Source organism: Trachurus trachurus, assembly GCF_905171665.1.
Source record: "Trachurus trachurus genome assembly, chromosome: 21".
NCBI classification, from domain to species: Eukaryota; Metazoa; Chordata; class Actinopteri; order Carangiformes; family Carangidae; genus Trachurus; species Trachurus trachurus.
This window is the reverse complement of record NC_139899.1, coordinates 28,327,814-28,339,874: the sequence shown is the minus strand read 5'-3', so window position 1 is coordinate 28,339,874 and position 12,061 is coordinate 28,327,814. Positions and strand designations below refer to the sequence as shown.

At 41.8% G+C, this 12,061-nt stretch overlaps 1 protein-coding gene across 1 annotated transcript; it reads left to right on the top strand.

The window, feature by feature from the left end:
* Positions 1-854: 854 nt before the first annotated feature.
* On the top strand, positions 855-11,142 carry LOC311004194 (GDP-Man:Man(3)GlcNAc(2)-PP-Dol alpha-1,2-mannosyltransferase-like). The gene is made up of 7 exons (XM_083996143.1): positions 855-930; positions 3,016-3,237; positions 4,182-4,384; positions 5,400-5,568; positions 7,209-7,549; positions 8,901-9,263; positions 10,653-11,142. The coding sequence occupies exons 1-7, from the start codon at positions 872-874 to the stop codon at positions 10,937-10,939; spliced, it is 1,644 nt and encodes a 547-aa protein (XP_083852269.1). The 5' UTR covers positions 855-871; the 3' UTR covers positions 10,940-11,142.
* The last annotated feature ends 919 nt before the right edge of the window (positions 11,143-12,061 follow it).

Sequence of the window (12,061 nt, the reverse complement as noted above, 5' to 3'; positions counted from 1 at the left end):
CCACAAATTTGGGGCCACAACTGAAAATGCTCTGTCGTTTCTGTGTTTATTCCCTTGTTTCTGTATGTTAATTTTTTTTGTCTGTTTATACTATTTTTTGATTTGGGATATTTTTGTTGTTGTTCTAATTTTACTTTATGAGATTTCTTTTGCTTTAACACAGACCTAGAATCTTTAATAACAAGACATTAGACTGGTTATTTATCCCACAAATGGGAAATGTGGTTGTTACAGTAGCATTGTAGCGTACAAGGTATGTAGCCTAGAAAAATATGCAAATACAGAAACATAAAACAAACATATCGAACAAAGAGAGAGACATTCTGTTTATGTGCAAAATACTATTTATACGGCACTTTTCTCAGAGAGGAGCCACAAAGTGCTTTACAAGATAATACAAAATCAGAAACACAGAAATACAGCAAAAAAGGTAATATACAGCTTTATTATTCTATTCTATTGGAGCTGCTGTGACATAATTAATTTTCTATTAGGGATTAATTCTTCTTTTTTTATTGAAAGTTTTTTCAGTTCAAACAGACACACGACAAGCAAGCAGACAAGACAAAATCACAGAGAAAAAACAGGAGGGAAGGATTCATTCATATTAAAGTCTGCATGGTATCTTATTTTTGTTATTTAAAATGTAAAAATAAAAATACTAAATGTAATTGTTAAAGTGTTTGTATATTTTCTGAGTGTAATTCCCATTTGAATAATGAGCTGAACTTCATAAATAAGTACAGTAAATAAAAAAGTCACGTGTTGCTGACGTGTTGGTAAACAGACGCTCGGCCAATCACAGAGAGGCGCGCGGGTCAGCTGACCGCAGTGACACGACGTCATCATCGTCATCGGTCGTGTTGTCAAAATGGCAGGACACGAGCACCATCACAACAACTTCTCTCTGTGTTTCTGCGACCTCATGAGGTAAATAAATAAATAAACGTCTCCTCTCGGCCTAGTTAGAGTTAGAGACCCGGGGACAGACTCACTCTGACCCGGTCCGGTTCTCCGGTACCGGGCGGACGGTTCCGTTGTAGCCTCGGTAGGTAGCAGCTAACAGGCTAAACCACAGTCAGAGTCCCGAGGGTAATATTTGCCTAGAAGGGCTTTGACAAAACCTAGATACGGGATTAAGCTGAGGTATGTTGGTTACCCCGAATTTACCCGGAATTTAGCCTCAATACCCAGGGGGCAAAGCAAAAAAAAAAAAAAAAAAACAGACAGGGAGCGTTGTAAAAGGTTTGACAGCAGAAATGATATCTAGGAACTTGAAGGATTAAAACCTGGGTGGACAACCCGGGTCAACTAGCCGCTGGAAAGCTACAGGGGGCCAAAACCCCTTTCCTTGGTAGTTTTGCTGGCGAAATTATGTAAATGCAAATATTTAGGTACTACAATGGCATAAATAGTCATACAACTATAAAATTTGGCAGAGAGTATCTTGACACATAGGGGGAGGCATGAAAAAAAGATTCTGGGGTTTGTTGCAACTCAATTTTAAGATAGCACCCTCAGCATCCCAAAAAAGACAAAAAAAAAAAAAAAGTACTGTTCGCCTGACAAATTCTCATTTTTCAGCACTTTATGGAGAATATCTATGCTGTATATAGAAAACTTCCTTAATTCATAAGCTTCCATTTGAGTCCAAGATAGCCTTTCTATCTCAAAAGCCCCACTTGCTGTGGCCAACGGTCTTCTCTATCTATCTGTTCACTTTGGGGAGACCAGAAATAGAATGGTTTCTGATCAGGTCAGTTAACATGTAGTTTTTCATAATAGGTGTTGCATTGTTTGGAGACAGCCTGTAGCTTTCCAGTAGCTAGTAGAAAGGCTATCTTGGACTCAAATGGAAGCTTATGAATTAAGGAAATTTACTATATACATGTTAAGCATAGATATTCTCCATAAAGTGCTGAAAGATAATAATTTTCATGAGAATTTGTCAGGCGAACAGTACTTTCCAGCAGCTAGTTGACCGGGTTGTCCACCCAGGTTTTAATCCTTGAAGTTCCTAGATATCATTTCTGGTGTCAAACCTTTTACAACGCCCCGTGTCTGTTTTCCAAAAAAACTGGGATTTTGCCCCCTGGGTACAAGTCGGTTGTTAAAAAGCAGGTTTAATTTCTAATGATATTAGAAGGCAGTGCTGCCAAATGTATCTAGGCTAATACTCTTGCTTGCAGGTTTCATTCATGTACAGATGATGTTAAAATATCTCTGTTCAAAGCTCAGTACTGTACACCACTGTACACCGCATAGCTGTGGGTTAACTACAAGAAAGCAAGCGTGAAAAAGTTACAGGTTGCGTATAATGATGCATTAAGAATCTTACTTACGTAAAAGACCTCGATGGCTGAGTGCGAGTGAAATGTTTGTAAATGCACGTGTCAGCACCTTTAAAGCTGTACTCAGAAACCTGATGTATAGATTTATGTGTCGGCTTGATGCCTCAGAAAACCATATAATTAACAGTCTGACCCACTAGTTGTCTCTTTTTAACTTTATAGCCATTCTATTTTTGATATCAATGATGTAAATCTCTATCCCTATGTGTTTCATTACAGTTATTCCATGTTCTTATGTAGCTACATACTGTATTGGCCTGATTTCTGAACAAACATAATGCATTTACATGTACAAATCTGTGTCCATCTATGATATTTTCTATGGCCACTAGTAGCTGTACATCACTGGCTTCTCATAAAAAGCAATGGAGCAAAAATAGCATATAGATTTATTTTTATTTTTTATAAAATATGTTACAAAATATATAAGAAAATAAGAATACAATTGAGTGAATGTGAGCTAGCAGCCACCTTCCAAATAATTTATACACCTCATGTGAACATTGTTATCAGCAATTTATTGAAGCGTCAGACTGCATAATGTTTTTATATTTGGTTCATTTTCACCTGCTGCACTTTTTCTGTATGAACTTTAATTACTTGTTATGTCAGATTATAAGGAATTTGTCGGTCTCCTCTCCACCTCTCCCTCTCCTCCCCGCAGGTTGCTGTGGTCCCTGGTGGTGCCGTGCGCCTACCTCAGCCTGCTGCTGACGCTGGTGCTGCTGCTGCTGCTGCTCGGGCTGCGCATGTGGCTGCAGGGGCGGCGGACGGCGCAGCGGGCGGCGGACGGCGGCCCCTCGGTGGCGTTCTTCCACCCGTACTGCAACGCCGGCGGCGGCGGGGAGCGGGTCCTGTGGTGCTCCCTGAGGGCGCTCATGCACCGGTACCGATCAAGGGTCCAGTTCTGTTCTGTAGCCCGACTCAGTATTACACTACCTTGTTCTCCTGCTCCTGGTCCAATTTATCAGATATTTACACAGGTTTAAAGGGATAGTTCAACGTTTTGGGCAAATTCTCCTCTCACCATAATCCCTATAGTCACAGCAGTAGGTTCATTACCTTTAATTATCGGTGCAAGGTGTTTTCCTTTAGCGTCACATTATGTAATAACGCTGCATTATGTAATAAAATTATTTAAAGGGATAGTTCAACATTTTGGCAAATTGGCCCATTGCCATAATCCCTATAGTCATAGCAGTAGGTTTGTTACCTTTAATTGTCGGTGCAAGCTATTTTTAGAACGGCGGAGCGGAGCCGTGAGCTGCTCAGAGCTACGCTACGGAGGCTCATGGGATTTCTTGGTTTCCCTCATCAAACTCATCAAATACACAATCCAACAACTCCACAACGCTCTGGTGGACAAGTTGTGACCTGCACATTCACCACGCTATGAGATAATAACAGAACGTTACCAGACAGAGTTGTTTTAGAGGCAAATTCATGCAAAACCGCTGATGCGCGTTGCCTTCAGGGACAGTTTTTCAACATGCAGTCTCTGTATTTCCCTCTAAAACAACTCTGTCTGGTAGCGTTGATGAGGGACAGGGGACCTGCACCGTTCACCTCCATTGTGTTCACTGAGCAGCTCACGTCTGCCCCGCTGATCTCAAAACAACATGCACCGATAACTAAAGGTAATGAACCTACTGCTAGGACTATAGGGATTATGGTGAGAGGAGAATTTGCCCAAAACGTTGAACTATCCCTTTAAGTACTTTATTTGAAAATCTTTGAGGAAAAACCTGAGGGACCGAATTCAGAGAATCACCCAGAAAGCACCTGAACCTCCACGAGTCTCTCTCACTCTGACTCTGACTGATTCCCCAGGTACCCCGGCGTCTCCTTCGTGGTCTACACGGGCGACCAGGGCGTGACGGCGGAGCAGATCCTGGAGGGAGCTCGGCAGCGCTTCAACATCACGCTGCCTCGGCCCGTCACCTTCGTCTTCCTGCGGCACCGCCTGCTGGTGGAGGCGGCGTCCTACCCGCACTTCACGCTGCTGGGCCAGAGCGCCGGCTCCATGTTCCTGGGTTAGAGACACACACACACACATACTAGGGATGTCACGATTACTTGTTTTCACAATTAATCACGGTATTAAACGCCACAATTAATTAATTAATTGTAAAGATTCCTAAACCGACACTTTCCAAAAAAGATGATGTTCAAACCATATCGGTAGATGTGCGCCAAAAAAAAGGTACATGCACAGATACTGGTCCATTTAACTAACGTAACATTGAATTGGTAGGAATTTAAATGTTAGCATGTCATTTGTAATTTAAAGGTGTACAGAAAAGAAAATTTAATTTAAGCCCACTCTGGGTCATAAAATTTGTGTGATAACTCATCTATCAGACGTTGTAGGCCAAACTTTGTGCAAAATTCTATTTTTGAGTAAATCCGGGATGAAAGTGTGTATTTTTTTTTTCGCATTGGATAATGCAGGTGCACGGATTATACGTCAGCCTGCACACGATTCACCAGCCACTGATATTGGATCCGTCATCCGTCATTCAAACGTCTGAGACACACACACACACACACACACACGGAGCTCGGGCTCGCCCCAAGCTTTGAATATCCCGCCCGCTAGATAACGACCAATCAAATTCGTTTTCCTCACTCAGGTAAACTCGTGTTGCAGCTCGTGACAACTCGGCGCGACAAACAGGACAAACGGCCATTTCTGTACACCTTTAATAAAAACAAAACAAAACAAAAAAGGATTAACATAAACGTAAACATAGATGACAATTTATGACCTGAATATATATATTAATAGATACTTGAAATATTTTGTGTAAACAATGAGTAATATATATTTGATTTTACACATTCATAGTGTTGTGAAATTAATTAATGCATAATAATCGTGATAATCGTACAGTAACACCGTGATTATTTCTCAGACAATAATCGTACCAAGAAAATCTATAATCGTGACATCGCTAACACAAACACAGCAGCAGCAGGATAAATGTGGCTAAATGTGTGTGTGTGTGTGTGTGTGTGTGTGTGTGTGTGTGTGTGTGTGTGCTTCAGGCTGGGAGGCTCTGACCTCCTTCGTCCCCGACCTCTACGTGGACTCGATGGGCTACGCCTTCACGCTGCCCATCTTCCGCTACCTGGGCGGCTGCAAGGTGGCGAGCTACGTCCACTATCCGACCGTCAGCACCGACATGCTGTCTGTGGTCCGAGAGAGGAACCCCAGGTGGCACACACACACACACACTTCAGTTTGAACTAGTGATGTCACGATTATAGATTTTCTTGTTACCATTATTATTATTTTTTTCATTTTTTTTTGTCTATTGTTTGCACTTTAAAATATTACAAACAAGGAGTATATCACATGGAAGAAAGAAAATATACAATAGATAATATATGATAAACTACAATGAAACAGTGCTGGAGAGGTTAGAAACCCTAGGAGGGCTTATCGAGAACCTCACCATAAAATAAATAAGTAAAATTAAATGTATCTTATCGAAATAAAATAACAAATTAATTAATTAGAGAAAAAAAACAAAATTAAAACAAAATAACCAAAATAGTAATTAAGCACTGGCTCAAGACATAAATAATCTCGGTATTACGATTATCATGATTATTATTATGCATTAATTAATTTCACAACACTATGAATGTGTAAAATCAAATATAGTCAAAAAATAATTATATTACTAATTACATGCACAAAATATTTAAAGTATCTATTAATAATAGGACCAATTATTATTAATCCTCCAGGGGAACAGTTTGAAATCAAGTCATTAATTGTCATCTACAAAAAATGTTTAAGTTTATTTTAATTGTTTTGTTTGCTTTTATTACGGATGACGCGCTAACATTTAATTGTTACCAATTCAGTGTTACATTTGGTAAATTGACATTAACGTAATTTGACCCAGTGACTGTGCATTTACCTTTACTTTACTTTACTTTGTGTTGATACATATCAGACGTATTTCCTCCTCGAGCTACTACTTTTTTGCGCATGTTTTACGTGCTGTCGTCTGGTGAAGCCGTTTTACCACTCGGGCACGTCTCTGTTCTGCAAGTCGCACGGAACGAAAACAAAGTTACACACATGGTTGATGTGAAACTTTGTTTTTATTCCGTTCTGAGTTAAGCTGATCTGCTCATATGGTTTCCGACAAAATATTTTTTGGAAAGTGACGGTATTTAGGACCTGTAGCACCACATTAATTAATTGATTAATTAAAAACACAGCATTATGTAATAATCTGCCATATTATGTTACATATTGCATCAGAGGCTCATGGGATTTCTTTGGTTTCCCTTCATCAAACTCATCAAATACACAATCCAACAACTCCAAAACACTCTGGTGGACAAGTTGTGACCTGCACATTCACCACGCTATGAGATAATAACACAACGTTACCAGACAGAGTTGTTTTAGAGGGAAATTCATGCAAAACCACTGATGCGCGTAGCCTTCAGGGACAGTTTTTCATCAAACAGTCTCTGCATTTCCCTCTAAAACAACTCTGTCTGGTAACGTTGTGTTATTATCTCGTAGCGTGGTGAATGTGCAGCTCACAACTTGTCCACCAGAGCGTTGTGGAGTTGTTGGATTGTGTATTTGATGAGTTTGATGAGGGAAACAAAGAAATCCCATGAGCCTCCGTAGCGTAGCTCTGAGCAGCTCACGGCTCTGCTCCGCCGTTCTAAAAATAGCTTGCACCGACAATTAAAGGTAACGAATCTACTGCTATGACTATAGGGATTATGGTAATGGCCACAATTTGCCAAAATGTTGAACTATCCCTTTAAATAACTTTATTACATAATGTGACGCTAAAGGAAAACTTGTTGTGTTTCCAGGTTCAACAACGCGGACTTCATCTCGAGGAACCCGGTGCTGAGCGCGGTGAAGGTGGTTTACTACTGCTGCTTCGCGCTGCTCTACGGCCTCGCCGGCTCCTGCAGCGACGTCGTCATGGTGAACTCCACCTGGACGCTGGGACACATCCTGGCGCTGTGGCGCTCGCCGAGCCGCACCAGCATCGTCTACCCGCCCTGCGACGTCAGGGCCTTCCTGGACGTCCCGCTGGAGGAGGGGGAGGAGGAGGAGGAGGAGGAGAAGGAGGACAAGGAGGAAGAGGAGGAGATGGAGGAAGGATGGGAGGAGCTCGGACCAGAGCTGGGGAGCGAGGAGGAGAGAGGTACGATTATTGTCAGAGAAATAATCACGGTATTATGATTATCACGATTATTATGCATTCATTAAAGCAGAAGTAAGCGATCCGGTCGTTTTGGCTAACTTCCTGTCAGTAGATGGAGTTAGCAGTCCCCGCCCTCGTCCCTACGTCACCACATTCACGCGCATCCCTTGGCTGCACACACAGAGAGGACCGCCCCTTCATGCCGTTCTCTCTCCTCATTGGATAAAGGTTGTAGGATACAAGGAAAGTTTTCTCCTCGGCTTACAGCAGAGCAGAGTGACTGACAGACCCGTGTTTCGGACCAAACACTCTATAGAAGTGATTGCTGTCGGAAGATATAACTATTTAAGACTTATGTTAAAGGGACAACGAGGAGTTTCTCCAGCGACAGAACGAAAAATTCCGCGACAATAAAAAGTCTCACGTTAATGTGGATGAATCTACGCTACCCACACTTGTTAATGGGCCCATTTTCGATAAATATATTGTTTTGTCTCTATGGTTATTTTGTTATTATTAGTGGTGGCGGAAATGCTGGGCGAGCCGACCAGCTTTTCTTTACTTTCGGTTTCGTGGCGAGTCATGAGAATAACGCCGCCGAATCACCGTTTATGGTCGGAACTACGACGGTATGTGATCGTCTTTGAACCTCTGACTTTAATTCTTGATGAATGAAAACATGAGTCCATCTTGCGCCGGTCAAAGAATTTCATGGTGCGCGGAGGCTCATAAATGTAGTGTGAAAACACTTCGCTTTTCCAAAACTCCTCGTTGTCCCTTTAACATAAATATTATGCTTACTTCTGCTTTAATTTCACCAAATATTTAAATTATTTTTAATCTTTTTTTTTTTTATTACAAATGACACTCCAGCATTTAAATTCCTACCAATTGGCTCTTTGCACAGCTCCACTACTTCCTGAACTTAATGTTGCTCCTTCGTTTCCTGTCTTACATTATTGGACAAACTGATTAATCCAGGTGTGTCTGACCATTGTGACTCCTCACAGACACACCTGGATTAATCAGTTTGTCCAATAATGTAAGACAGGAAATGAAGGAGCAGCATTAAGTTCAGGAAGTAGTGGAGCTGTACAAAGAGCCCATTCAATGTTACTTTACGTAAATGGACCAGTATCTGTTACCTTTACTTTGGCGCAACATCTGCCGACACGGTTCGAACATAATCTTTTTTTGGAAAGTGACGGTGTTTAGGAATCTTTGCGATCAGTTAACTGTGGCGTTTATTACCGCGATTAATTGTTAAAACAAGTAATTGTGACATCCCTAGTTGGAGGAAGAGTCGTCATCGGAGGAGGAGTCAACATCGGAGAAGGAGTCAACATCGGAGAAGGAGTCAACATCGGAGGAGGAGTCATCATCGGAGGAGACAGGAAGTGCCACTCCATCGTGTCGGTGGGTCAGTTCCGGCCGGAGAAGGACCACCGGCTGCAGATCAGAGCGTTTCGCAAGCTGCTGGACAGGAAGGGGGAGGGGCCGGGGGGCCGCGAGTCTCTGCGGCTGGTGCTGATCGGCGGCTGCAGGAACCAGGAGGACGAGGAGCGGGTGCTGATGCTGCGCGGCCTCTGCCAGGAGCTCGGCGTCACCGACCGCGTCGACTTCAAACTCAACGTCCCGTTTGAGGAGCTGAAGCGGGAGCTGGTGGACGCCACCGTCGGGCTGCACACCATGTGGAACGAGCACTTCGGCATCGGTGAGGACCACACACACACACACACACACACACACACACACACACACCAAGGTTTAGTTTAGTATTTAGTTTAGTAGCAGTCTATGTCGGACATGTAACAAAGAAATAAGAAAATAATACAGTAAAAAAAAAAAGTTTTACAAAAGACCCGACATGAAAAATGAAAATAATACATAATGATTGGATTTTTCATATCCAAAAAGGAGTGGGAAGAAGTGAAACTTATTTACTCCCACCCCTAATTCATAAATTAACTATCTATCTTAGCTAGCTTATGATGGATTTATTCTAATATATTATCAATAATCTTTCTCTCACATATGCCCATATATAGGCACATACAGTACAAAGACAAACTGAAACATCAACATCAACAAATAATAAATAAGTATATGAATACCCAACTAATTAAATAAATAATAACACCCTCATTCCTGTGTAGTATATTGAAAATCATTTATTTTTAAACTGGATTGTGTTTGGACATTGTTTTAACCCCACATTCAAACTGTTCCATAGCTTAATTCATGTTTTTTTTTTTTTATGTTTTATTAGAATTTGAAAGGCATCTTCATCCATTCAACAGCACAGTAGGAGTCAAAAATGTTAAAATAAAACACAAAAGGTCAGCAGAATATAGGAAGGATAACCAGCCTCTACAAAGTACACACATGAAGTAAATTAAAAATACATTCAACATCTACCAGTAGGAGTATGTACATTACCCGTATAACTGAGGAAACACATACACAGACATATATTGGCCTACAGTACACACAAATAGATACAGTAAGAGATACTGAATGAGGCGGCAAAGAAAACATAAATGGAAAAAATAAATAAAATGTATATAATAATAATTATAATGAAATAATAAATAAATAAACATAAAAATAAATATGAAGTAATAGATAAATAAATCAGGCAAGGTCATTCTAGTTTTTATTTCGTTTTTCAGTTTGCTCTTTTATTTCAATTTAGTTTTAGTTACTAGTAGTTATTTTTATTTATTTATTTAGTCTTAGTTTTTCAGGTTTAGATTTGTGGGATTTTTCCCTTTTAGTTGCATCCCATAATGTTTCCATCTGTCCTCATCAGGTGCCATTCACTCTTATCTACCTGTGGGTCGTCCCATGTTGAGCTGTGGCGTTTTCTTCCTGCAGCTTTAGACGTCTCTAAGAAAACTACAACTAAGCTGCTGTTATCTGACTCAACTTTAGTTTGAGTTTCTTTTACATGGTAGTTTTAATTTACCGTAGTTCTTGTTTTTTTGGATAAATTGTCATTTTTATTTTTATTTGAGTTTACTAGATTATTTTCTCATTGCTAGTTTTAGTTTTAGTTTAACTATAAATGACCCTGAACACACGGTGACATCGCCCTCTCCAGGTGTGGTGGAGTGCATGGCGGCGGGAACCATCGTCCTCGCCCACAAGTCCGGCGGTCCGAAGCTGGACATCGTGGTGCCGCACGAGGGCGACGGGCAGACCGGTTTCCTGGCCGACAGCGAGGACAGCTACGCCGCCGCCATGGAGACCATCCTGGCGCTGTCGCCGGCGGCCCGGCTGGAGATCCGGCGGAACGCCCGGCGCTCCGTGGAGCGGTTCTCGGACCAGGAGTTCGAGGCGTGTTTCCTCGCCGCCACGGAGCCGCTGATGCGTCGGCTGGAGCGGTGAGGAGGAGGAGGAACACGGCGTCCGTCTGTCCGTCCACCAGAGACCAGGACACGTCAAACCCCCGACATCGACGTCTCTGGTGGCGACGCAGAGCTGAAACCTCCTCCTCCTCCTTCTTCTACTTCTACTACTTCTACTTCTACTTCTTCTCCTCCTTCTGTGGTGAAAACAAAGCAAAAAACACACACACACGGGACTGTCAGTGCCCGATCCGTACCCGGAACACGATCCGTTCCAGGCGCTTCTGCACACGCGCACTTCCCCCCTTCTTTAAAGGCCCCATAGACCAGAGCAGCTTTTTTATGCAAATGAGAATGACCGATGCATTCTGGGTAATTTAGGGGCAGCTACCGGCATTTTTACATTGCACTCAGTGGCTTTTTGTGTTTTGATGGAGCGTAGACTAACTAACAATCAATCTGAATGTTTTATTTTTTGTTTCTTTTGTAGCACTATGTCTCATAATTATTTTGACACCCTCTTTGAAACCCACCGTTGACGCTATCTTGAAAAATTACAATGAATGAATCTACCGGTATGCTCATTTAGCCTCCCACAGTGATCAATGACCCCACAAAGTGGCCAGAAATGTCTTACCCAGACATCTACACGTATTTGGTCGAATCACCGGGTAGGTTTTGGCTAAATGTTGTCTGTTAATAGCCTGTTAATAGCCAACTTTTTTGTTAGTTAGTATATCCCTAGTGATATCCCTAACAAGATGTATCATTGGTTTTGAGTACCTGTGATCTGCTTAATATCGTTTATACTGCCCCTTTCTGTTGCCTCTTTCTGGAGCTCTAGCAGGCACAGGTCATTTGGCCAATCAGAAGAGAGAATGAGAACCTCTCCTCTGATTGGCTGACTGTTTTTGAGTGGCATGTGGTCGGGCCAATCACAGGCAAGCAACTGAAGCCTAAGCTTACGGCAGACACCGCGGATATGCATGAAAACAGAGACGTTCTTTGTGAAAAACACAAGCACGTCGCAACGAATTTCCCCCTGTTCTATTTTTGATTAAGTTATATTTAATGTAGACCGATCAGTTAATTGTAAAACATGTCTTTATTGATGTAAATGTGGTGATTTCTGCACATATACAGACAGCACACACCTGAAGCT